The sequence below is a fragment of the Somniosus microcephalus genome, chromosome 3 (genome assembly GCF_052327205.1).
Source record: "Somniosus microcephalus isolate GS21.2 chromosome 3, FLI_Smic_1.0, whole genome shotgun sequence".
NCBI lineage: Eukaryota > Metazoa > Chordata > Chondrichthyes > Squaliformes > Somniosidae > Somniosus > Somniosus microcephalus.
This window is the reverse complement of record NC_140989.1, coordinates 366,398,451-366,424,580: the sequence shown is the minus strand read 5'-3', so window position 1 is coordinate 366,424,580 and position 26,130 is coordinate 366,398,451. Positions and strand designations below refer to the sequence as shown.

At 46.4% G+C, this 26,130-nt stretch overlaps 1 protein-coding gene across 1 annotated transcript in view; it reads left to right on the top strand.

The window, feature by feature from the left end:
* ddah1 (dimethylarginine dimethylaminohydrolase 1) overlaps positions 1 to 25,899 on the top strand; it is a 167,358-nt gene extending 141,459 nt beyond the window's left edge. Inside the window, exons 5-6 of the mRNA XM_085983546.1 lie at positions 15,880 to 16,023; positions 24,966 to 25,899. Coding sequence (XP_085839672.1) covers positions 15,880 to 16,023; positions 24,966 to 25,076 — 255 coding nt within the window. The 3' untranslated portion in view covers positions 25,077 to 25,899. The remainder of the gene's footprint in view (positions 1 to 15,879; positions 16,024 to 24,965) is intronic.
* Positions 25,900 to 26,130: the final 231 nt, after the last annotated feature.

Below are 26,130 nucleotides of genomic sequence, written 5' to 3'. Positions count from 1 at the left end.
GCAGAATGGGAGACAGCTGCCGTGTGGGAGAGAGGAAAAAAAAGAAAGGGGGGGGGGGGGGAAAGGGCCAAAACAAAGGTGTGGATAAAAAATATAAGTAAAAATGTAATGGGGACCGAGGTTATGATCTGAAATTGTTGAACTCGATATTGAGTCCGGAAGGCTGTAAAGTGCCTAATCGGAAGATGAGGTGCTGTTCCTCGAGTTTACACTGAGCTTCCGTGGAACAATGCAAGAGGCCGAGGACGGTGAGGCCCGAGTGGGAATGGGGCGGTGAATTAAAATGACAGGCGACCGGAAGCTCGGGGTCATCCTTACGGACTGAACGGAGGTGTTCCGCAAAGCGGTCGCCCAATCTGCGTTTGGTCTCCCCAATGTAGAGGAGACCGCATCGTGAGCAGCGAATACAGTATACTAGATTGCAAGAAGTACAAGTAAATCGCTGTTTCACCTGGAAGGGGTGTTTGGGGCCCTGGACAGTGGGAAGGGGGGAGGTATAAGGGTAGGTGTTACATCTCCTGCGCTTGCACGGGAAGGTAACAGGAGTCTGACTCTCCCGCGCTGCCGGGAGTCTCTTCTGATCCGCCATTTTACAGGGGTACTGTGTGTCTCCCACGCTGCTGGTAGTCATTGCATTGCATTACCCTCAACTGGCAGTACTGTACTTAATCAAGCATCTTCCACCATCCATTTAACACAACATTCTGTAGGTGAGTACCCAATTACTGTATACTGCACATTTCTTTATTTTAAATTTTTTTTTCTTTGTTTAAAAATAGCCTCGGTAGATAACCCTCTCCGTCATCCGGTATTTTTGATCAACCAGCAACACGTTGGTGCCGGATACCTGAGAGTTTCCTGTACAGTGGCACTTGGATCATGTAATTCAACTTTATTGTCATTGCACAAGTACATGAACAACGAAATGTGATCTTGCAAGCTCCCATGACTGGGAGAAGCAAAGCCGCTGCGTCGGTGCGCGCCGCCATTCCATTTCCACCATTCCGACAATCTTCAGCCCAACGCCCGGGCCTGCTCACCAGCCGCTCCTCCTTCCGTGACCTTCTCACCAACCGCCCCTCCTCGGGGCTCCTTCTGTACCTGGTCTTCCCTGATGGTCACCCTTCCAGGTACTAACCAGGCATGGCTCTGCTTAGCTTCCAAGCCTTGCCAGTGACCCTGTCCCTAGTCCCAGGAACAGTGCCAAAATAGAGGCGTTTCCTCCACTAATAATCAGTTGGCAGATAATTGAGAGTCCCTGGCAAATTTGAATCTTACGCCCAGGGTACAGCAATACTCCATGCACGGGAATGAAGACAAGTACAAGCGAGATAACAAAATAAATAGTTTTGTTCACTGAAGGGACAAAAAATTTATCAATAAGAAAAGAATTGTTAGGGGCTGTGCAATGAAAGTGACATCTCACGCAAGGCTCTGTCACATGAACTAAACCACAGCTAGAAAATTGAACTAGCAGTCTTCTGGTGTGTGTGTGGGTGTGGTTTTGAATATAAACTGACAATGCTAGAATTTTCAATTTGATGGGAGGGGAAGGGATTTTGTCTTCTATATCCTTGCAAATGTATCTGGTATAATCCGAACCAGATTCAAACCGCCTTGATTTTATTATTTTGTGACTGTCTGGTCTTAAAAGTGTTGAATTCTTGCTTTGAGTTAATGTGCTTTCCCACCAGCGTCCTGTCGGAACTGAATATTGATGCATGGTGCGATTAAGCTCTCCAGAATGCTTGTTGGTTGTGTCCTCAGCTGCTGGATCTGTGCTGCAAGTGTTCCAGCTGACAGCAGGCGGAAGCCTCTGTTAATCGACTGTCTCTTGATTTTTGAAACACGGGGTTTTGAGAAAAGGAAGTCTAATTAATGTGACAATTCTTTTTCTTTCTTTCTTCCTTTCAATCCAGCGAATTTGTCAGAATCGCTAGCTTAGTGTCCCCATTGGCTCAGCTGGTAAAGATAGCATGGAACTATAGACCAGAAGGCCCCCCCCCCCACCTCCCCCAGTTCAATTATGAGGGTTGTAAATCTTTGGATCTTCACTCGGAGGGTGGTGAATCTTTGGAATTCTCTACCCCAGAGGGCTGTGGACGTTGAGTATATTCAAGGCTGAGATCGATAGATTTTTGGACTCTTGGAGAATCGAGGCATATGGAGAACGGGCGGGAGAGTGGAGTTGAGGTCGAAGATCAGCCATGATCTTATTGAATGGCGGAGCAGGTTCGAGGGGCCGTATGGCCGACTCCTGCTCCTAATTCTTAAGATCTTATGAGAATGTGTTGAGTTAATTGATTTCAGTCTTGAGTGACAGGAGAGTCACAATGGTTAATCTCATGCAGGTACAGCAAGCAATTAGGAAATCAAATGGTATGTTTACCTTTATTACAAGAGGGTTTGAGTATAAGAGTAAAGACGTCTTACTGCAATTGTATAGGGCCCTGGTGAGACCACACCTGGAGTATTGTGTACAGTTTTGGTCTCCTTACCTAAGGAAGGATATACTTGCCATAGAGGGAGTGCAACGGAGGTTCACCAGACTGGTTCCTGGGATAGGGGGAGGGGGGGATTGTCCTGTAAGGAGAGATTGAGTAGACTGGGCCTATATTCGCTAGAGTTTAGAAGAATGAGAGGTGATCTCATTGAAACATACAAAATTCTTACAGGGCTCGACAGGGTAGATGCAGCGAGGATGTTTCCCCTGGCTGGGGAGTCTAGAACCAGGGGTCACAGTCTCAGAATAAGGGGTCGGCCATTTAGGACTGAGATGAGGAGGAATTTCTTCACTCAGAGGGTGGTGAATCTTTGGAATTCTCTGCCCCAGAGGGCTGTGGAGACTCAGTCGTTGAGTATATTCAAGACAGAGATCGATAGATTTTTGGATATTAAGGGAATCAAGGGATATGGGGATAGTGCAGGAAAGTGGAGATGAGGTAGAAGATCAGCCATGATCTTATTGAATAGCGGAGCAGGCTCGAGGGACCAAATGGCCGACTCCTGCTCCTATTTCTTATGTTCTTATTTGACCCAACTGGCCTGTGCTGGTGTTTGTACTCCACACGCACCTCCTCCCACTCCATCTGCCTCATCTCAGCCTTTCAGCATATCATCCTAATTAATGGAAAAAGGATCAGTTTCACCCCCATTCCACCCGGAAAAAAAAATTTGTTGCGTGATGTTTTGCTCTTGGGAGCAGGGGTCATCGGTTTGGTTATAATGATCTTAGTCAACTATTGGCATGTTAGAATGTCACTGTTTACCCTCTTAACTGTTGGAATGTTACGGTTAGCTGCTCAACTGTTGTCAGACTGTTACAATTTACACAAGGCATCAAAATGTTTACAGATCCTAATGATCTTTGGATAGTCCTACCCTAGTAGACACGTAGACCCGTTTCCAAAAATCCAGCAAGCTGCTTGCTATAGTGAAACGCTGCAGATTCCGTGCCTGGATGGCTTGTCTGACGCAGTATTTTGCTCAGCTGCCTGGGCCCTAGGAATTCCCTCCCTAAACCTCTCCTTTTTAAGGCGCTTCTGATGTAAAAAGACTACTGAGAGCTTGGTTTGAGTATAAAACTGTTTCAAAACCATGAGATTTCTAGTTACATCACTAGTTCCTGGTTGCAGAAACACCCTGAGCAAGCTGGGCCCACGCCCGAGTATTTATACTCCTTGGACGGCGCCACCAGCTGACCGCCCAGTGTTACTTCACGAGTCATGATCAGATTCATGACGGCTTCTAAAAAAAAAAACGACCTCTTGGACCAAGCTTTTGGTCGCCTGTCCTGGTATCTGCTTACGTGGCTCGGTGTTAAATTTTTGTTTGATAATCGCTCCCGTGAAGCGGCTTGGGACGTTCCACTACGCTGAGGGGGGGGGGCGCTGTGAGAATAGACTCAACCACTCGGCCTCCACAGCCTTCTGGAGTAGAGCGTTCCAAAGATTCACCGCCCTCCCGGTGAAGAGATTTCCACATAAGTGCAAGTTGTTGTTGTCAGCGTTAACCCGTGCCAAAACACAGACAGCCGCTGCGCCGCGCTGCATGGCATTAAAACGTTAATTATTTTTTTACCCTTTTGGTTTTTTAATTTGCTGGCACTAATCTTCAGCTGGAAGAGAGCAGGCCAGCTCCAGGCCTCTGCCAATATGTAACTGGGCACCACAAAGCCCCTGGGCTCTCGGCTGGCTTATTTACTCTTGATGTATTTTTAAACCTCCGCCGCTTCCTGAGAGGTTGTGGTGACGTGTGAAGCAGGAGATCAACAGGTGACGTTCATCTGGGCTACCTCAAAAAGAAAGGTCTGCCTGGATTTTGTTTTAAATAGTGAGGTAGCTGGCTATTTCTAAATTCAATCTGTGGGCTCCAGCTCCTAAATTCACTCAACGTTCCTTTGCTCTTTCATTTAGTTTTGCTCACATCAGAACAGCACTTGAGTTCTAGTAGTTTATCTCTCCTTTAGATTAACCTCATGGTTTAATATTAATTCATTTAATACATATAATTTAATATTTTCTCGTATTATTCCACTCTTTCACCTTCTCCCCCCCCCCCCCCAAATAATATTATGTCCAATTCTGGGCACCACACTTTCGGAACGATGTCAAGGCCTCAGAGAGGGTGCAGAGTTGATTTACTGGAATGGCACCCCGGATCGATGTCCCCTTTAAGCTGCCAGCTTTTAAATAGGAAATACGCGCGTGTGCGCGGTTATTTGAATGGGCCTGGCAGCCCCTTAAAGGGGCCGCGCACCCAAAAAACAATTAAAGGGAACATTGCCAGGGATGAGGGACTTCAGTTACATGGAGAGTCTGGAAAAGCTGGGGCTGTTCTCCGTAGAGCGGGGAAGGTTAAGGGGAGATTTAATGGAAGCGTTCAAAATCATGAGGGGTTTTGATAGAGTAAGTAAGGAGAAACTGTTTCCAGTGGCAGGAGGGTCAGTAACCAGAGGACACAGAGTGAAGGGAATTGGCAAAAGAACCAGAGGGGCGATGAGGAGAATGTTTTTACAGCGAGTTGTTGTGATCTGGAATGCGCTGCCTGAAAGGGCGGTGGAAGCAGATTCAGTAGCAACTTTCAAAAGGGAATTGGAGAAATACTTGAAGGGGAAAATTTACAGGGTTACGGGGAAAGAACAGGGGGGAGTGGGACTAATTGGAGAGCTCTTTCAAAGAGCCGGCACAGGTACAGTGGGCCGAATGGCCTCCTCCCCCCTCTCCCTGCCCCTGCACTTGTTTAAAAACCTGTTAAAGCTCCAACTTTTTCCAGTTCTGACGAAGGGTCATCGACCTGAAACGTTAACTCTGTTTCTCTCTCCAGCGTTTTCTGTTTTTATTTCAGATTTCCAGCATCCGCAGTATTTTGCTTTTGAATCTGGGGCTTACCTGGTTCTATGCTATGATGAAAAAGTCACAGAGTGAATCTTATAAAATAATTAAAAATGCTAATGGAATGCTGGCCTTTAGCTCAAGGCAGCTGGAGTACAAAGGGCTGGAAGTTATGCTACAGCTGTACGGAGCTCTGCTCCGACACCATCTGGACACTTCGTTCAGTTCTGGGCCCCGCACCTCAGGAAAGATATATTGGTGCAGTGCAGATTCACCAGAATGATAATGGGGCTAAAAGGGTTAAATTATGAGGACAGATTTTAGACTAGGCTTGTATTCCCTTGAATATAGAAGATTTAGGAGTGATTTAGTTGAGGTGTTTAAGATGATTGAAGGATTTGAGAGAGAGAAACTATTTCCTCTGGTGGGGGGGAGTCCAGAACAAGGGGGCAGAACCTTAAAATTAGAGCCAGGCCATTCAGGGGTGATGTCAGGAAGCAACTTCTCCACACAAAGGGTCGTGGAAATCTGGAACTCCCCCCAAAAAGCTGTTGAGGCTGGAGGGGGGTCAATTGAAAATTTCAAAACTGAGATTGATAGATTTTTAGTCAGGCAAGGGTATTAAGGGTTACGGAACCAAGGCGGGTAGATGGAGTTAAGGCGCAGATCAGCCCATGGTCACATTGGATGGCGGAACAGGTTCGAGGGGCTGAACGGCCTCCTCTTCCTATTACACAAACAAAGATTGAGAGGGGAATATGATGTCGATGCTGTAAAGTCTGTGGGTTGTGCAGTTAATAACGACACAGACTTCAGGAGTAACAAACAAACAGGACTTTACTATTCGAAGGTCAGGGCGAATCTGCCCTATAAATCATGCCACAGCACTTATATACCGGTGTGGTCACCGTCGGTATTACCGTATACAGAAGCCAAACAAGTAGTGCCACACCTAAAATAGTTCTCTTAAAGGTGAACGGTTACATACAATAGTCTCTTAAAGGTAGACGGTTACATACACTACAATCCTCCCTTTTTAGCTTACAACATACGTATTCCCCATTAAACATAACATATATTCAACTTCATGTAAAACAATTTACAGATATAGTCTCTGCAGAAAACAGTTCACAGGTTCAGTCTCTGTGGGAACAGTTCACAGATTCAGTCTCTGGTCTTGACTCGGTCCGAACAACATCTCTGTGGTGTAGCCGGTTCACATTGCTAGCGTGACTCATCCAATAGTCTTTCCCTTGACGTAACAGCTTGAACTTCCGTCCTGCTGAACCAGCAGTGCTGACTTTTACAAACAGCTGGACTGCCTTCGTAATTTTTCCCTACTTTCCCATTAGAAGTAATAATGATTTAGATGGTTATCATCTTCGGCTTCGTCTTTTCCTTTTTTGCTTCTTGGAGACTCTCGGGGCTCCCTTATCAGCTGCCAGCTGTAGCGCCACCATCTCCCTATGTTCTTTAGACTTTAAGTGCTTCATCCTGATTTCTGCACTTTGGGAGTTTTCATCACAAGCTGGGCAGACCAAGTCCTCGTAATATTCCGTGTCACTCAACAGGTCATGGTAATATTCGGCGTCATCCTGAGCTAGTCTAGCGAGAGGGCCTGCTACTTCTTCCTTACCCAACTGGACGTTAGCCGACTGTTGTTCCCTCCCTAGACATCTTTCCTGAAGAGACTTCTTTATGCGTTCATATTCATCCCACTCTTCCTGGGTTTCCTGCAAATCCTTCACTAATGACTTCAATACTTCCCCTTCCATCGGAGATTGATTGATCGGGCTATTCAATCCTTCTACTGGAGCATCTGTTTCAACAGTCTGTTGTTCCCATTGACGTGATTCAGCGTACTTTTGGCATCCCAGTAAAATCCGTGTTGCACCCTCAGCTATATCCATAACTTTTGAGAGCTCCGAACTCCTTCCCTCTGAAGATTGAAGCTCGTGTTCAGATTGTTCCCATTGCAGAGTCTTGTCCCTCAACATATGAAGGAGTTGGCTGACCGTTAACTCTTCCGCGGGAACACTGTGAATCAGAGTCTTCTCCATTTCATCCACCTTTTCCTCCAATGCTTTCACCTTCTTTTCCTCTTGGACTTTGGCTTTCAGCGCTCGGAGAAGTTGTGCCATGATGCTATCTAGCTCTTGTGCCATGATGCTCTCTAGCTCATGTCTTACAGTCTCTGTGTTTCTTACAGTTTCCTTTTCTTCCGCTGAAAGGATTCCCAGTTGAATCTGTTCTTCAAGTTGTTGAACCTCGGTCATTGCCGCCTCATATTTGTCTTGGGTTTCCTTCAATAATTTTCTGAGTTCTTGGACATCTTGTCTTTCATGTTCTGCCATGTCTTTCACCTCTAATTTCTCCTCTATGGATGGAACTTCTACCGATGAGCCTGTCTTGGCCTTGAGCTCATCAAGAATTTCCTGCAGCCTTTGGACTTCTTGCTCATGTTCAACCTTTAGTTGCTCATATGCTTCTACTGAAACTAGCTTTTCGGAGGTTGCTGAGTTAACCCCCTCCAGAATTGTAGCCTGGGCCTGTTCATACTGTTCTTTCAACTTCTCACACTCTGCTTGTAAGGAGTCGTAGAGAAGAACTGGAATAAAATCCTGGCTTCCTGAAGATTCCTCTTCATTTGCTTCTTTCGCAATTTTCTGTTGGAGTTCAGCCAAGGCTGCTATGCTATCTGCCTCTCGAAGTCTCACTGCCATCAAATCTTCTTTATTCTTGCAGTCTATCTCAGCCATTTTCCCTTTACTTTCATTTAACTGAGTGAGTAGTCCCTTATTCTGGGCTGAGAGATATTGCACCTTCTCCTGTAGAACATCGCACTCCTTCTCTGCTCGACATAGCTGGTTACTGCTGATTTGGTTCTGTGTTTCAAGTTCCAACATCCTTTGCTTAGCTTCTTTCTGTTTCGCCCCTATAAGCTCCTCTTGCAACATGGCCACATTATTCTCATCAGGTAAAGAAGCGTTTCTCTTTTCTATGTCCAAGATTTTTTTCTGCATCTCTTTAAGTGCACACTGCGATTCAGCTTCTCTTAACCTTGCCTGCACTAGCTCCGTCTCCAATTGCAGAACAAAATCCTCAGTGTAGCGTGGTTTGCCTTTATGCTGTATCTCTAGATCATGCAAATATTCTAACTCCTGAACATCATAAGGGAGATGTGATCGGTAATTGGTCACGATGGCTCTATGGTCGCTCTCTGCTTGAGCTAGCTGCTTCTGTTGTCTTTCCAGATTCTCCCATTCGGTGTCATAGAACTTTTTCATTGTTTTCATCTCTTGTACGAGACGGTAACTCAATTGTTCTAATTGTTGTCGTTGTTCGGTGGAGTTCTGTTCTGAAACTTTGTTCTTCTCTGGAGCATAAGCCTTTATGCATGCCTTCGTTTTTCCAACCTTCGTCGGCAAGTCCATTTCAGCCTTGTCTTTCGTATTTGGGTTGGTCTTATCGTCATCCGTTTCAGAATCTGAGCTGCTTGTCTGCACCGAGTCCTCACTCGTTATGGCTTTTAGATAGTGCCATTCCATGTCTATTTTCTTGATCCACTCCCGTCCTAGAAGTGGTGGTCCTCCCTCATGTAGTACGTATAAGTTCATTCTTGGGTGTTCTTTACCCCTATCTCTCACTTTGACTCTTATCTTTCCCATGGGGTATACTTTATGCCCCATGTATGTCTGCAATACGAACTTGGTATCTCTTAAGGGTATATGTGAGAATAGCCGGTGGTAATCCCTTCGATTTATGACTGATAGAGCTGATCCAGTGTCCAACTCCATTTTCACTTGGATTCCAGCTATTTTCAGCATGACCCAGATAGTTTGTAGGTCAGCTTCCTTACTCACATTGTGAATTCTCAGACTACCCAGCTCCTGGCCGTTTGGATCTGAGTCTGAATTCTGTTCGTCTGAACTCTTCTCAGCCACCTTGTGTACCTTGTACCTTTCCTGTGATGGCTTCCTTTGGTTGTTGGTCCTTTGGTTGTTGGTCTTCTTCCCTGACCGGCATACCTTAGCTATGTGACCCAGTTTGCCACATTTCCTACATTCCTGGTTCTTAAACCAGCATTGGTTCTGGTCGTGTGTTGTCTTCCCACAACGATAGCATTTTGTTGTTGTCGAGGTAATTTGATCCACACTTAATGCTGCTGTCTTTAGCTGCATTTCCGCAGTTCCCTTCGCTGCGGCTTCGTGCGATGCTGCAATAAGGACAGCCCTGTCAAGTGTAAGGTCGTTCTTTTCGAGTAGTCGCTTTTGCGTTCCTTCCTTTGCCAACCCGCACACGAAATTGTCTCGCAATGCCTCTGTCAGATTCCCTCCAAACTGGCAGTATTTCGCTAGTCTACGCAGTTCGACCAAGTATCCTGCGTTGCTTTCGTCTTTCCGTTGCGTTCTCGCATAGAATTTGAATCGTTCAGCCAACATCAACGGTGTAGGGTTCAAGTGGTCCTTCAGGACAGCCACAATAGCATCGAAAGTCTGATCCGCCGGTTTAGCTGGTGCTAGTAGATGCTTCAAGAGCCCGTATGTCTTTGCGCCCATCGAGTTCAGCAAGGTTATAGCTTTGTCATCTTCTATTTTATTGGCCTCACAATAGATCTCAATGCGTTCCACGTACGTGGCCCAGTCTTCTACCTCGGAATTAAAATCGTTGATGTTACCACGCTTAGGCATCTTCCTCTCTTTGGGAACAACACAAGTATTTCTTTAAATTATTATTTCTTTTTTTTTTCTAAGATGGCGGCTTTTCCCGCGAAAATGGCGGTTTCCCGCTCTTTCCTTCTCTCCCCGCCCCTTCAATGGCGGTTTCCCGCGTCTGTCGTCTTCTCCGCCTAATGGCGGCTTCCCGCGTTTCTTCCCTGGTGGGAGGGGTACGCTTTCCCCACAGCGGACAGGTTCAGCCGCTGGGCTGGCTCTCGCACAGTTCCCCTTCCTCGGCTCTGTCTCTCTCTCCCGCTCGCACGGCTCTACCGGCTCTGGGTACACCCCGTTGACGGAGAACAGTTCAGCCGCTGGACTGGCTCTCGCGCAGTCTCTCTCCCCTTGCTCGGCTCTGTCTCTCTCTCTCCCGCCCGCTCGGCTCCCATTCGCCTCCCAGCCCTCTCGCAGTCCGGTGCTTCCCTCCCCGGCTGCGGCTGAGTTTCTCTCTTCCCGCGCCTACGCTCCCGGTCTCAGCGCTTCGTGGCTTCGGTCGCTGCCCGGCTTTCCCGCCGATCGCGGTCTGGCTGTCTCACGACGCCGTTGGACCCGACTTTCCGTCCGGCTCCTTTCCCCCTCGACCGTGGTCGAGTGCACAGCCCTTATCCTCCGGATATCCTTTACACTTTCCCTTACTCACAGTCTCCGTGGCCGCCTTGCTTCCTGCTGATCGGCTCACTCCGCACCATGGCAGAAGGGACAGTCAGTGCCTGTTGCTGATGGAAGCTTTTGTTGCTAAAGTCTTCCTCCTTTCTATTGCTGCAGCCTCGTGTTTTCTCCCAGCAGAACGACGAGGGCGGTTGCCTCTCTTCAACGCTCTTTAGTTGCTTTGGTAGTCTTGCCGCAGGGTACGATTGGACTCGTCGCCACTGTAAAGTCTGTGGGTTGTGCAGTTAATAACGACACAGACTTCAGGAGTAACAAACAAACAGGACTTTACTATTCGAAGGTCAGGGCGAATCTGCCCTATAAATCATGCCACAGCGCTTATATACCGGTGTGGTCACCGTCGGTATTACCGTATACAGAAGCCAAACAAGTAGTGCCACACCTAAAATAGTTCTCTTAAAGGTGAACGGTTACATACAATAGTCTCTTAAAGGTAGACGGTTACATACACTACAGATGCTTCGGGCTATTTGATCTGCCCGCAGTAGCGTTTGGGACAGAGATAGGGGTCACTATTGTTGGTGAAGAAATAGCAGGAAACTTATTGAAACTTATAAAATTCTAACAGGACTAGACAGACTAGATGCAGGAAGGATGTTCCCGATGGTCGGGGAGTCCAGAACCAGGGGTCATAGTCTAAAGATAAGGGGTAAGCCATTTAGGACAGAGATGAGGAGGAATTTCTTCACCCAGAGAGTGGTGAACCTGTGGAATTCTCTACCACAGAAGGCGGTTGAGGCCAATTCATTAAATATATTCAAGAAGGAGTTGGATATATTTCTAAGGCTAAAGGGATCAAGGGATATGGGGAGAAGGCAGGGACAGGGTACTGAGTTTGGATGATCAGCCATGATCTCATTAAATGGCGGAGCAGGCTCGAGGGGCCGAATGGCCTACTTCTGCTCCTATCTTCTATCTTTCTATGTTAGGAATTGCAGACAGATTAAACCGGTAGGGATCAGGTGAAAAACATGAATTCAGCTTCATTCCTATTTATCTATGTGGTTCAATTTTCCACCTCCCAAATCTGTTGCAATTTTTGCCTCCCTCTGTTCCCCACCTCAGTAAATGATGGCTTGCAAATGTACCTCATCGCCAGCTGTCATATTCAATCTGTCTGGTGGTAAGTCATTAAAGTCCGCAGCAATACCTGTGGAAAGAATTGCTCTACCTTACGTTATCTTAACAACAAGAGTGACTCCACTTTGGAAAAAAGCAATTCATTAAAAAAAAGATAAAAGCAGTGACATGAATCAGTCATTCATGAAAGAAAGACTTATGAAATAATACTGAGCGGCCTGCGGGTGGCGCTGTCCAGGGAGAGTATAAATACTCGGGCACGGGCCCAGCTTGCGCAGGACATTCTCAACAGGAACAAGTGAAGGACACAACTAGACCTACATGTTGTAAAACAGTTGATTAAAGCATTGTTTAACGCTTAGACCAAGTGCCTAGTAGTTTTCTTACGTCAAGCAGTTCATTGTGTCTGATGCACTGCGAGACATTTCTCAGAGGTGTGAGGAGGTGCTGTAAAAATGCACATTCATTCTTTCTTCGTCATTACTGCCAGCCAGGTCAAACTCCCTCAAATAGCAGGCAGTAAGAGTTCACGCCAATAGACTAAGAAGTTGCAATCTGGTTTAAGATGACCAGATTTGCCTTGACTCCCCCCACCCAGACCATTTCCCTCACATCCCATTCCTATCCCCCAAATTTGTCACTTACATTTGTTCCCAGAACTCTGAACTCCAAAGGTCAACACAAAATGAAGGTAGAACATAAGAATTAGGAGCAGGAGTCGGCCATTCGGCCCCTCGAGCCTGCTCCACCATTCACTGAGATCATGGCTGATCATCGACCTCAACTCCACTTTCCCGCCCGATCTCCATATCCCTTGATTCCCCTAGAGTCCAAAAATCTATCCATCTCAGCCTTGAATATACTCAACGACTGAGCCTCCACAGCCCTTTGGGGCAGAGAATTCCAAAGATTCACAACCCTCTGAGTGAAGAAATTCCTCCTCATCTCGGTCTTAAATTCCTCCTCAATCCTTCTGCTCTCTCTCCCCTATAATGGTCTCTTGGAGCCATTAATACTCTCTGTTTCAATGGCCTTCCCTATTAGAGAAGTTGTGTTAAACCTGTACCGGACCCTTGGGTAGACCACACTGGGAGCACTGTGCACAGTCCTGGTCTCCATATTATAAAAAGGATATAGAGGCACTGGAGAAGGTGGAAAAAGGATTTACAAGGACGATACCAGAACTGAGAGGTTATAATTAGTTCTTTGATGAATGAACATAAGAACATAAGAAGTAAGAGCAGGAGTCGGCCATTCGGCCCCTCGAGCCTGCTCCGCCATTCAATGAGATCATGGCTGATCATTGACCTCAACTCCACTTTCCTGCCCGATCTCCATATCCCTTGATTCCCCTAGAGTCCAAAAATCTATCGATCTCAGCCTTGAATATACTCAACGATTCAGCAGCCACAGCCCACTGGGGCAGAGAATTCCAAAGATTCACAACCCTCTGAGTGAAGAAATTCCTCCTCATCTCAGTCTTAAATGGCCGACCCCTTATCCTGAGACTATGTCCCCTAGTCCTAGACTCTCCAGCCAGGGGAAAACAACCTCTCAGCATCTTCCCTCGTCAATCCCCTTCAGAATCTTGCATGTTTCAATGAGATCGCCTCTCATTCTTCTAAACTCCAGAGAGTATAGGCCCATTCTACTCAATCTCTCATCATAGGACAACCCTCTCATCCCAGGAATCAATCTAGTGAACCTTCGTTGCACCGCCTCCAAGGTAAATATATCCTTCCTTAGATAAGGAGACCAAAACTGTGCACAGTACTCCAGGGGTGGTCTCACCAAGGCCCTGTACGATTGTAGCAAGACTTCCTTACTCTTATACTCCAACCCCCCTCCCCCCCCTTGCGATAAAGGCCAACATGCCATTTGCCTTCCTTATTGCTTGTAGAGTTTCCACTGTGAGCGCAACCGGGAAATTGCACCCAAAATGCGCTTGAAATTTGTGCTGGTTAGGCTAGGCTAGGCTTCAAGTTTCCGCTTAAAAATTGAAACAAAGGTACAATTTTCCATGAACCAGTGCAATCGGGGAGCGTGAGGGAACGTCATTCTTTTGTTTCCTGGCGCAGTTTTATTAATACGGCTGAAAATGTGATTATCACCAAAAATAACCATTTTTAATCCAGGTGTCCCGTTCTCCACCTGTGAGTAACCCGATTTAAAATCACTGAAAATTATTTTTTTTTTTAAACTGCACTGAACGGGTCAATATTTTCATTGGCACGCACTGGTCGGTTTCTTGGTAAATTAAATATTTTTTGATATGAGGAAACTTTGAAAGGTGCCGACTGGCGCCCGCGCGCCTCAGAAAATGAGCGCAATTCGAAGAGCCTTCCCGAACCGGCGGAATCTCCCAATTTCCACCTGTGGGGGGGCGTGGCCAGTTTTGTGGGGTGGGGCCTGATCTGGGCGAATCGAATCTTTGAACCAGACGGAGATGGATAGATTTTTGGATACTGGGGATATGGGGACAGGGCGGGAAAGTGGGATTGAAGTCGAAGATCAGCCATGATCTCATTGAATGGCGGAGCAGGCTCGAAGGGGCTGAATGGCCTCCTCCTGCTCTTATGTCCTTGTGTTCATGGGGCCAGAACTTCGGATCCCCATGGGTGAGTACGCGCTGGGTACTCACGCGTAGGGCCAACGAAAGTGCCGGTTTCGTGCATGCACTGCGCATGCGCGGGAAACTGGAAACTTCCGTTCCCTTAAAGGAAGGGGTTCACGGGTCGAACGCGTGCGCCGGAGAGGCAGTGCATGCGCCTGGAACTTACGTTTTTTTTCCAGGTTTCTCCGGGAGGGTAAGTCTCCAGGAGCTACGCTTTTAAAAAGCAGTCGCAAGGCCTGCTTTTAACAAGGTAAGTTGTGAATTAAGTAAAATTAAAACATTTTTTTCCACAGGTTTATTATTTTTAAATACTTTAAAGAAAGGTAAGTTTATTTTTAGCCCCATTAGAAACTGTAATTAATTTTTTCAAAAATTTAAATAATTGTTTAAAATAGTTATTTTATGTAATTTATAGTTATTTTAAAAATGTGATTTTTTAAAAATTTATTTGAAGTTTTAGTTATGTTTTGGGGCTAAATTGTATTCATAGATTTGACAGGTCCTCCTGTCAAATCTATGAATGGAGCATTCCCTGCTACCATTGGCTCTCCATGGCCCACGTGATCCCAGGGGACGCTTCGAACTAACTGCGCCCCTGGGATACGCAAGCACTGCACGCCGGCAGTTGGAGCAGGCCCAGGATCGGAATCCCACGCGGGCCCACAGCACAACGGCCGGCGCGCTAGGTAAGTGCAGGTCGGGGGCTTGCACCCGCGGGAAGCCTCCGACCCGAATTTCTGGGCCAATGTTCTAATACTGTGTAATCTATGCCTTGATATTTCAGAATGTAATTACAAACATGCATGTGTCTTTGTTATGTTGTTTTCTGTACGGGGGAATAGGGAAATGTATCCGACTGCCCTTAGTGGGACACACGCAGTCAGCCTTGATCTAACTGAATGGCGGAACAGGCTGAATGGCCTGGTCCTGTTCCTATCAGAAGATGGAAAAAAAGAGGAAGTGGTTGACATGAATCAGTCATTCATGAAAGAAAGTGTTGTGTATGTCCCTTTAAGGGAATAACTGGTCTTAGACTGCAGTACCGGCAGTGACCACCCCTGTATAAAAGGCCCTAGCAGGCTTCTGTAGTTTCAGTTTCAAGCTGCCTCTTGTTCAGTAAAGTACCTGTTAAACTGTTCTCCCGAAGTCCGTGTAATATTGAGGCGCGGACTTTACAGAAAGACTTATGAAACAATACAGAGCGGCCTGCTGGTGGCACTGTCCAGGGAGAGTATAAATACTCGGGCACGGGCCCAGCTTACACAGGACATTCTTAAGAGGAACTAGTGAAGGGCACAACTAGACCTCCATGTTGTAAAACAGTTGATTAAAGCCTTGTTTAACGCTTAGACCAGGTTCCTAGTAGTTCTCTTACGTCAGTAGTGTCATTCCGTTAATTCAGCCAATCACTCGCTTTTTCCATTGGCTCAGATAGTCGGGTTTTGATTAAAGTTCTTTTGCTCCATAGATAATGCAAGAGATGAGCGAGCATCGCTATGACAAGCTTACACTGCCAGATGATGCCGCCGCTAACTGCGTTTATCTAAACATACCAAATAAGGGCCACGTTCTGCTGCATCGGAGCCCTGAGGAGTTCCCCGAGAGTGCAAAGGTAAATCGAGCATTGGCATCATGTTGGTGAACTTCATTTGGAAGGTTTCTTTTCCCCCACACAATATAATGTGTCAGACAACTTGCTGCTGTTTATGTATTTTTTTAATTATTATTTAGAAACTAAGGTTAAGAAGAATGAGAGGTGATCTCATTGAAACAGACAAAATTCTTACAGGGCTTGTCACAGGGTAGATGCAGGGAGGATGTTTCCCCTGGCTGGGGGGATGTCTAGAACCAGGGGTCACAGTCTCAGAATAAGGGGTCGGCCATTTAGGACTGAGATGAGGAGAAATTTCTTCACTCAGAGGGTGGTGAATCTTTGGAATTCTCTACCCCAGAGGGCTGTGGAGGCTCAGTCAATGACTATATTCAAGACAGAGGGCAATAGATTTTTGGATATTAAGGGAATTAAGGGATATGGGGATAGTGCAGGGAAGCGGAGTTGAGGTCGATGATCAGCCATGATCTTATTGAATGGTGGAGCAGGCTCGAGGGGCCGAATGGCCTACTCCTGCTCCTAATTCTTATGGTCTTATATTCTAAGGGGACCGTAGTGCAGGACACTGGCAAACTGAAATCATAGAACCATACAGCAGGAAAGAAGGCCATTCGGCCCATCGTGCCTGTGTCGACTCTTTGAAACCTGTAGCTCTCCAATTTAGTCCCACTCCCCTGTTCTTTCCCCCAAAAACCCGGCAAATTAGTCCTCCTCAAGTACATGTCCAAATGCCTTTTGAAAATTCCTGTGGAATCTGTTTCCATCGGCCTTCCAGATTCTAAAAGCCTTTAGATTGCAAGAGGAGGAAAGACAAAGGATTTGAGATCCTGGGAAAGAATGAGTTAAGAGGCGAGGACTCTGAGGTGTGTCCTGATTTGAAAGCAGTGAGCATGCAGGGAAGGAAGGAGAGTGTCGGGCAATATAACTAACAAAGTTCAAAAGAGCACCGGCCACAGTAGTACGTAGTATTAAAATAAAAAGGGAAGAAAGTTTGCAACGAGAGAGAAAGAGGTTGAAGGCTAGAGGTAGAAGAGCGATCACCTAATAGAACTCAGGATTTTTTTTGTATCCTGTCCAAAAGTGTGAGACAAGCATTGGACGAACTTCCCCAGATATGTAGTATTCAATTATTGGATGTCCTTGGACTTTGTAGAGTGTTAAGAGTTGTTGATGGGAAAAGAACTGTTCGACCTGTTTTAAAAAAAAAAAAAAGAGTTTCTTTCAGGCAGCATTGGCAATGGAGATGTGGGAGTTGCATTTCAGATCAGAGGAGACAGTGAGGCCAAGGATGCTGATCAATGAAAAATCTGATGTGATCGATGTTGTGTAGACTTCTAAGAGACACTAAGGGCTGGATTTTGTCAATGGATGCGGGACGCCCACTTTTTTGGGTTGTAGTCCCGCCTCCATTGATTTGTGGCCAACCCACGCGATTTTCCCTTGATTGACCTTGTTAAGCCCGCCCAGCGGGCTCAGCAGACCAATTAAGGGACACCCGGTTACTGGTGACGTTAGGGATTGACATTTCATCTGTCAAGAGCTTTTGACAGATGAAATATCAGCGTTTGACAGCTCTGTGAAGCTGTCAAACACTGACAGTCTGACTTCTAACTTGAGTCCTTCTCCACAGACTCAGTTAGAAATCTCTCCAGAACAAAAAGCAGAATGCGACCATTCTGCTTTCTGTGCCGGTGAGATGAGGGATTCCCGAGACCTGAAGGAAGGAAGTCTGCATTAGTAAGTAAAGGTAAGTAAAACTTATTTCAACACTTTACACACACCAAACACACTTACCTCTGCACTCATGCACCCATCACTTACCTGAACACCAGACATCTCGAACCCGCCAAGCCCTTCAGCCCGACGGTCCGCCTCGCTAATTTAGCGTGGTTTGGAGCCGTCGGACAGCCCACACTTCAGGGCTAAAAATAGGGATTAGGCCAAAAACTGCCTGTTAACTACCTGTTAACAGGCAGTTAATTGGCACTAATCCCCTTCCCGCCTCAGGGAGGCGGCTCCCATCACAATTCGGGTACCCGCCTCCTGGGAAACGGGCATGGAGGCGGGTTGGGGGCGGGAAGGGTTCGTGCCCCCCGATTCTGCAATTTTCCCCCCACTCCCGCCTCCAAACCCGCCTCCACGGGGCTTGGAAATTCGAGCCCTAAGAAACTCTCTTTGAGGAGTTGAAAGAAAACGTACCCTGAAAATCTGCATTCCAGCGGACGCCTACTGTTGGCCACAAATTCAGCTGGCACTCTGAGGCACACGGTCCCAACCTTAAGTCGGGGATTCTGGGAAGGTACGGCGAGCTGGAGACTCCACCCAACACTGCAAGGCCATCAGTGTCAGGTGGGAACATCGGAGCAGGAGGAGGCCATTCAGCCCCTCGAGCCTGTTCCGCCATTCAGTGAGCTCAGGTCTGATCTGTGACCTAACTCTCTCCATCCGCCTTGACTCCGTATCCCTTAATACCCTTGGCAAGCTAAAACCTATCGATCTCAGATTTTAAATTATTAATTGAGCTAGCATCTACTGCTTTTTGAGGGAGAGGGTTCCACACTTCCGCCATTCTTTGTGTGAAGAAGTGTTTCCCAGCTTCTCTCTCTGATCTTGCCCTAATGTCCCCCACCAGCAGGAGAAGCTTTCTCTCTATTAACCCTATCAGAATCCTAAAAACCTCAAGCAATCCACCCCTTAACCTTCTATATTCCAGGGAATACAAGCCTAGTTTATATAATCTCGCCTCATAATCTAACCCTTGTAACCCTGGTAACATTCTGGTGAATCTGCGCTGCACTCCTTCCAAGGCCAGCATCTCCTTCCTAAGTTGTGGGCCGAGAGGATTCTGGAATGCCAGAGGTCCTGGACAGGCCCTCAAACAGGACCTGTAGTAGCACCTGGTGAATATCCCAGAAAATCCTCCGGGAACATTTGCATGCCCCTAACAAAATCCAACTGGATTTTCATTCTATTAAGAACATAAGAATTAGGAGCAGGAGTCGGCCATACAGCCCCTCGAGCCTGTTCCGCCATTCAATGAGATCATGGCTGATCATTGACCTCAACTCCACATTTTCCCGCCCAATCTCCATATCCCTGATTCCTTTAGTGTCCAAATATCTATCGATCTCAGCCTTGAATATACTCAACGACTGAGCCTCCACAGCCCTCTGGGGCAGAGAATTCCAAAGATTCACCACCCTCTGAGTGAAGACATTTCTCCTCATCTCAGTCCTAAATGGCCCGACCCCTTATCCTGAGACTGTGACCCCTGGTTCTAGAATCCCAGCCAGGGGAAACATCTTCTCACTATCTACCCTGTCAAGCTCTCTCAGTATTTTATACGTTTCAATGAAATGAATTCAGATGGAAGGAAAATCTGGCAGGTTGTGTTAACAGCGTGCAAACATTTTCTTTTCTGCACTCTGCTCAGACAATGCTTAAAACCCAGGCAGTAAAGATGAATATCCACCCCAACTTTGTTTTAATATTTAAAAGCGGGGCCCTTACACAGGGGGTCCTGTTGTATGTTTCTGGGGGGGAAGGGTTGACAAACGCTTACAGCATGTGTACAGCTCCTTCTGTTGAAGATACCCTCCAGACACCGGCTTCTCCTGGCCCCTGATCTTTGTCTGTACAAACCTCAGTAAATTCGAGTTCATCCAAAACTCTGCTGCCCGTATACTAACGCGCACCAAGTCCTGTTCGCCCATTCCTCCCTGTGCTCGCTGACTTACTTTGGCTCCCGGCCCGGGAACACCTCAATTATAAAACTCTCATCCTTATGTTCAACTCCTTCCATGGCCTCGCCCCCCCCCCCCCCCCCCCACCGCTCCCGCGTCCCCCACCCCCCATCTCGGTAACATCCTCCAGCTCAACAACCAACGTTCCTGTTAAGCTGCGCGGCCACGCTGCGGTCTGGAACTCCCACGCTGCGTGCCTCGGCCTGGAGCTCCCGCGCCGCGGTCTGGAGATCCCGCGCTGCGTGCCTCGGTCTGGAGATCCCGCACTGCGGTCTGGAGGTCCCGCGCCGTGGTCTGGAGCTCTCGCGCCGCGGTCTGGAGGTCCCGCGCAGCCGGCCCACCGGCTTTTAAATGGAAAAACTGCGCTTGCATGGAAATTTGAATGGGCCGCGCAGCCCAAAAAATTATCTACAACACCGAGATCTCCGCGTTCCTCCAATTCTGGCCTCTTGTGCATCCCCGATTTTAATCGCTCCACCATTGGCGGCCGTGCCTTCAGCTGCCTGGGCCCTAAGCTCTGGAATTCCCTCCCTAAACCTCTCCGCCTCTCTATCTTCCTTTAAGACGCTCCTTAAAACTCTGGCCAAGCTTTTAGTCATCTGCCCTAATATCCCCTTCTGTGGCGCGGTGTCAAATTCTGTTTGGGACGTTTTACTACGTTAAAGGTGCTATACAAATGCAAGTTGTTGTTGTTGTAAGGCCAATGGCTTCGACCCGGGGAAAGCGCCTCCCAGCAATTTAATTGCATAGAGGAGACCGAAATGTTGTGATTCAGCCGAGAGAGAAACAGGACATAATGTGAAGAATGCTGACTAACATAGAGAGTAATCCTGAGCGCGAGTGGATCAGGTGGATGGTGAGCTGGAGGGCAGCTGATATGAAGAAAGACCGGCCGGCGCCTTAGATAACTTCTGACGGCCATAAATTGGGGGAAAAGGAAAAAAAATTTGCAAATGCTTGAAATAAATAGAGAAAATGCTGGAACTACACAGCAATTCACCCGGCACCTGTAAAGACTTTGGACGTCACCCTCTAAAAGAATGCATAAGGAATAGGAGCAGGAGTAGGCCATTGGGCCCTTCGAGCCTGCTCCGAACTACAGAGAGAAAATACATTCAAACTGTGTCGACAAGGGGCCTATTAAAATCAGTTTTATTCAGGACAAAGATTTAGAGAGGAAAAAGAAGTCGCATGGTGGACAGAAGAACAAAGGAAAAGCAGAGGGACGAGACCGTTATCCTCTCGATCGGGACTGCCCGAGTCCCAGAGGTCAAGTGTTTGAAACTCCACAACCCAAATTGTTTTTTTCACACAGTTTTGGACTTAGATAATATTCATACTGCGTGTGTGTGCTAGGCCGTTGTAGCAGAGCCTGGTCTCCAATCGTCTTGGATCCCCTTGCCATTGGACCAAGACCTTGCTCTGTCAAGCCCGTGTGGTAGCTGGTGTGCAACGGCCACCCCACGTTAAAAAGAATTCACGCACAGGCATCTTCCACCCTTTAAAATGAAGTTCGGGACCTGGAACGAGCGCACGTCAACCCAAGCCCCCCACCCACCCGCCCCTTCAACTGCCGTCTGCCCCACCCTGTGACAGAGACTGTAGGTCCCGCATTGGACTCATCAGTCACCTGCAAACTCATTTTTAATGTGGAGGCAAGTCATCCTCGGTTCCTGAGGGACTGCCTAAGAAGACTGAGAATTATTTTTACAGTTTCCTACAGATCTCGTCTCATATTTTTCTTTATTGCAGAACGCAGAAGAGATTAAAATGTGTCATTTTGAGACAGGATTTTTTTTTTAACATAGAAACATAGAAGATAGGAGCAGGAGTAGGCCATTCGGCCCCTCGAGCCTGCTCCGCCATTCAATGAGATCATGGCTGATCATCCAAATTCAGTACCCTGTCCCTGCCTTCTCCCCATATCCCTTGATCCCTTTAGCCTTAAGAAATATATCCAACTCCTTCTTGAATATATTTAATGAATTGGCCTCAACTGCCTTCTGTGGTAGAGAATTCCACAGGTTCACCACTCTCTGGGTGAAGAAATTCCTCCTCATCTCTGTCCTAAATGGCTTACCCCTTATCCTTAGACTGTGACCCCTGGTTCTGGACTCCCCCGCCATCAGGAACATCCTTCCTGCATCTAGTCTGTCTAGTCCTATTAGAATTTTATAAGTTTCAATGAGATCCCCTCTCATTCTTCTAAACTCCAGCGAGTATAAGCCCAATCGACCCAATCTCTCCTCATACGTCATTCCTGCCATCCCAGGTATCAACCTGGTGAATCTTCGCTGCACTCCCTCCATGGCAAGAACATCCTTCCTCAGATAAGGCGACCAAAACTGCACACAATAAACACACCGAGAGAATCAAAATCTTCTGCTTTCTCCAGGTTTTGACGTTTTTCTCCAAAGTGATACAGATTTTATATCCCAGCACCAATCTTCAAGTATTGAAACTTGGTGCTCGCCCACTGGCAGGGTTGGGCTCTTTAGGATTAGGAAGTCTTTTTTTCTCTTTTTAGACGCTGACGAACATGCAGTTTATTTCCAGCATTTTGTATTTTGGCTTCAACTTAAACCTCGGGGACTTCAGAGCAACTTTTAAATGATTTTTTTTTGCTAATGTAAGAATCACGAGAAATGGATCAATTTAACTTTGTGATCAACGTGTCCCACAAACTGTCTTCACATAACCAGGGTACAGGTCAACAACAACTTGTATTTATATAGCGCCTTTAACGTAATAAAACGTCCCAAGGCGCTGCACAGGAGTATTTTAAGACCAAAAATTTGACACCGACCCACATAAGGAGAAATTAGGTTGAAGATTAGGCACTTTACAGCCTTCCGGACTCACTATCGAGTTCAACAATTTCAGATCATAACCTCGGCCCCTATTACATTTTTATAGATTTTTTATCCACACCTTTGGTTTGTGCCTTTTCCCTTTTCTCTCTCCCACATGGCAGCTGTCTCTCACTCTGCCAGCGCATTTCACACTTCATCTAGAGCCATCCTTTGTCTCTTTACCTGTCCTATTACCATCTCGTCTCGCCTTGAATATCTCTTAATGTCTCTTCTTTCATCCCCTCCCCCATTTCCCAGCCCCCAAACTTGCCTTTTAATCTGTTTCATTTCCTGCTTTTTTCTCAGCTCTGAAGAAGGGTTTCGACCTGAAACGTTAACTCTGTTTCTCTCTCCACGGATGTTGCCTGGCCTGCTCAGTTTTTCCAGCGTTTTCTGTTGTTATTAAGGATAAATTAGGGCAGGTGACCAAAAGCTTGGTCAAAGAGGTAGGTTTTAAGGAGCGTCTTAAAGGAGGAGAGAGAGGCGGAGAGGATTAGGGAGGGAATTCCAGAGCTTAGGGCCCCAGGCAGCTGAAGGCACGGCCGGCAATGGTGGAGCGATTATAATCAGGGATCCTCCAGAGGGCAGAATCAGAGGAGCGTAGATATCTCGGGGGGGGCGGGGGGTGCTGAAGGAGATTACAGAGGTAAGGGGGGGCAGGGGGGCGAGGCCATAGAGGGATTTGAAAGCAAGGAAGAGAATTTTGAAATCGAGGCACTTGATACGGAACTATTGCTATTTTGTTTTACACAACCAGTGGTATACAGCACAACTATACATGGAATTATAATTTGTCAGAAGGTCTACATGTGATTCCTGCAGTCATTAGAGAAAAAGTGAGAAATGGAGAGCCACCATTTAGCCCATTAAAACTCATCCTTCCAGCACATGAACTCTTCCAGCGTGACATGTAATTGCATTTTGAATCACCCCAGTGCTTTTATTTCTATTGACTTGCTCGGAAGATTATTTGAATCATTTATCACCGAGCAAACAAGTTTTTTTTTAAAGCTGTTGTAAATTTACTTTTCAATAATTTCCACTTGTATCCTCTGGTCCTATTTTACATGTGGCTCAGTGGGTAGCACACTCACCTCTGAATCAGAAGGTTGTGGGTTCAAGTCCCCACTCCAGGGGCTTGAGCACATAAAGCTAGGCTGACACTCCCCAGTGCAGTACTGAGGGAGCGCTGCACTGCCGGAGGTGCCATCTTTCGGATGAGGCGTTAAACCGAGGTCCCGTCTTCCCTCTCAGGTGGGTGTAAAAGATCCCACGGCCACTATATCAGAGAAGAGCAGGGGGCGGTCTCCCCCGGTGTCCTGAACCAATATTTATCCCTCAACCAACATCACCACTAAAACAGATGTTCTGGTGATTTATCTCATTGCTGTTTGTGGGAGCTTGCTGTGCGCAAATTGGCTGCCATGTTTTCCACATTACTACAGTGACCGCACCTCGAGAAGTACTTCGTTGGCTGTAAAGCGCTTTGGGACGTCCTGAGATCGTGAAAGGCGCTATTGAAATGCAAGTTCTTCCTTAGCTGAGGTAATTTGGCAGCACCAGCAAGAAATGATGACCGTGTGAAATCTGTGGGTTGAAATATTTTTGTTACTCAGAGTAAAGCGGGATGGACGCAAATAGAAATGGGAATTCCAAAACCATTACGAGTCAGTGTGACAGAAATGTTTCCTTGTATTCACTTAAGCAGATTTGATAATGTCTCGGAATCATTTTTTTATTCGTTCCTGGGATGTGGACGTCGCTGGCAGGGCCAGCATTTATTGCCCATCCCTCACTGCCCTTGAGAAGGTGGTGGTGAGCCGCCTTCTTGAACCGCTGCAGTCCGTGTGGTGAAGGTGCTCCCACAGTGCTGTTAGGGAGGGAGTTCCAGGATTTTGACCCAGCGACGATGAAGGATCGGCCGATATATTTCCAAGTCAGGGTGGTGTGTGACTTGGAGGTGGTGGTGTTCCCATGCACCTGCTGCCCTTGTCCTTCTAGGTGGTTGAGGTCGCGGGTCTGGGAGGTGCTGCCGAAGAAGCCTTGGCGAGTTGCTGCAGTGCCTCTTGTAGATGGTACACACTGCAGCCACGGTGCGCCGGTGGTGGAGGGAGTGAACGTTTAAGGTGAATGTTTAGAGACAATAAATACGTTCCATTTTCAGCCTTGAAAGTTCACAACCAAGTAGATCATGATTTTTTAAAATCTTTCAAGAGAATAAATAACTAGGAATGCATGATTTACAGAAGATTTTAAACGAGAATAACTAGGAGTGCATGATTTACAGAAGATTTTAAACAAGTAATTGCACATGTTTTTTTTAAACAACCATTTATTTCCCTCGCAGGTCTTTGAGAAACTGAAGGACTACATGCTGATTCCAGTTTCCAACACTGAACTGGCCAAAGTTGACGGAGGTCTTACCTGCTGTTCTATCCTCCTTAACAAAAGGGCTTGAAATTATAAAGCTCCTTTTTAAAAAAAAAAATGTTCCTTTCGATTGGCAATAATGTGATTATTATATAACTTGAGCCTATATGGAAAAGCTATCCTATCTTTATGTTGGTTGTTGACCCTTAACTTTCACTGTTTTGAATCCTGGTTTTTAAGACTTGTGAGATCAGGTAGTCCTTTATTGCCACCTTGTGATTGAAACCATGTATAACTCTTTTTCTGTGAATGAACTGCTGTAGCATTATGATGTGTAGGATATATATATATATGTATGTGTGTGTATGTGCGTATTATATATATATATTCAGGTGTTAAAAGGGTGAATTGAATCATATAAGAAATAATTAATACAATTTTCATTTAGATAATGCAGTTGATTATTTTATAAGTGGGGTTTGGTTCTAGTTACTGTTAAATCTGCAGGCAGCTTCCTTGACCTTTTCTTCCCACTGAGCGAAAAAAATTGCTGATTAATGTTTAGCGGCATCAATATTGTAATACAGCGCGTTGGTCCTCGCATGCCTGAACTCGTCTCCTCCTCCAGCATTCCATAGATTTCGGCAGCACGTGCTGTGAAATGACGTAGAGCTGCGTTAGTAAGAATTTCTTTTTAAAAAAATGACCCAGTTCCCGTTTGCTCGGGACTCTCCTTGGCAATGATGGTTCTGTTTAAGTAAGTCTCGCTTGCTTTGCCCTGTGTTTGCGCCAGAAAGCCTCATTTTTGCATTCAGTTTGGTCGCCACGAAGTTCTCGCTCCTGCCAAACTCGATTGCTTGATGTGGTTTTCACCGATTTACATCTGCTTATGAATTAAATTTTAAAAACAATTCATCGTCAGTGCTACATTGAATGTGTTTAGTCCATTTTACTCGCACCATACCAGCACTCAGACAAATATGCTTTCAGTACAGCGTTGCAGGGGGTGCTACCATTTTACAAGAAATGCTTTCTTTTTTCCAATTTTGTTGCATTTTCCAATGGCTTTGCCATCACATCCATGCATTTTCCGCCGCCATTAGCCACTTTTATATTCCATGTACTGCAGTTACTTGGGGTTT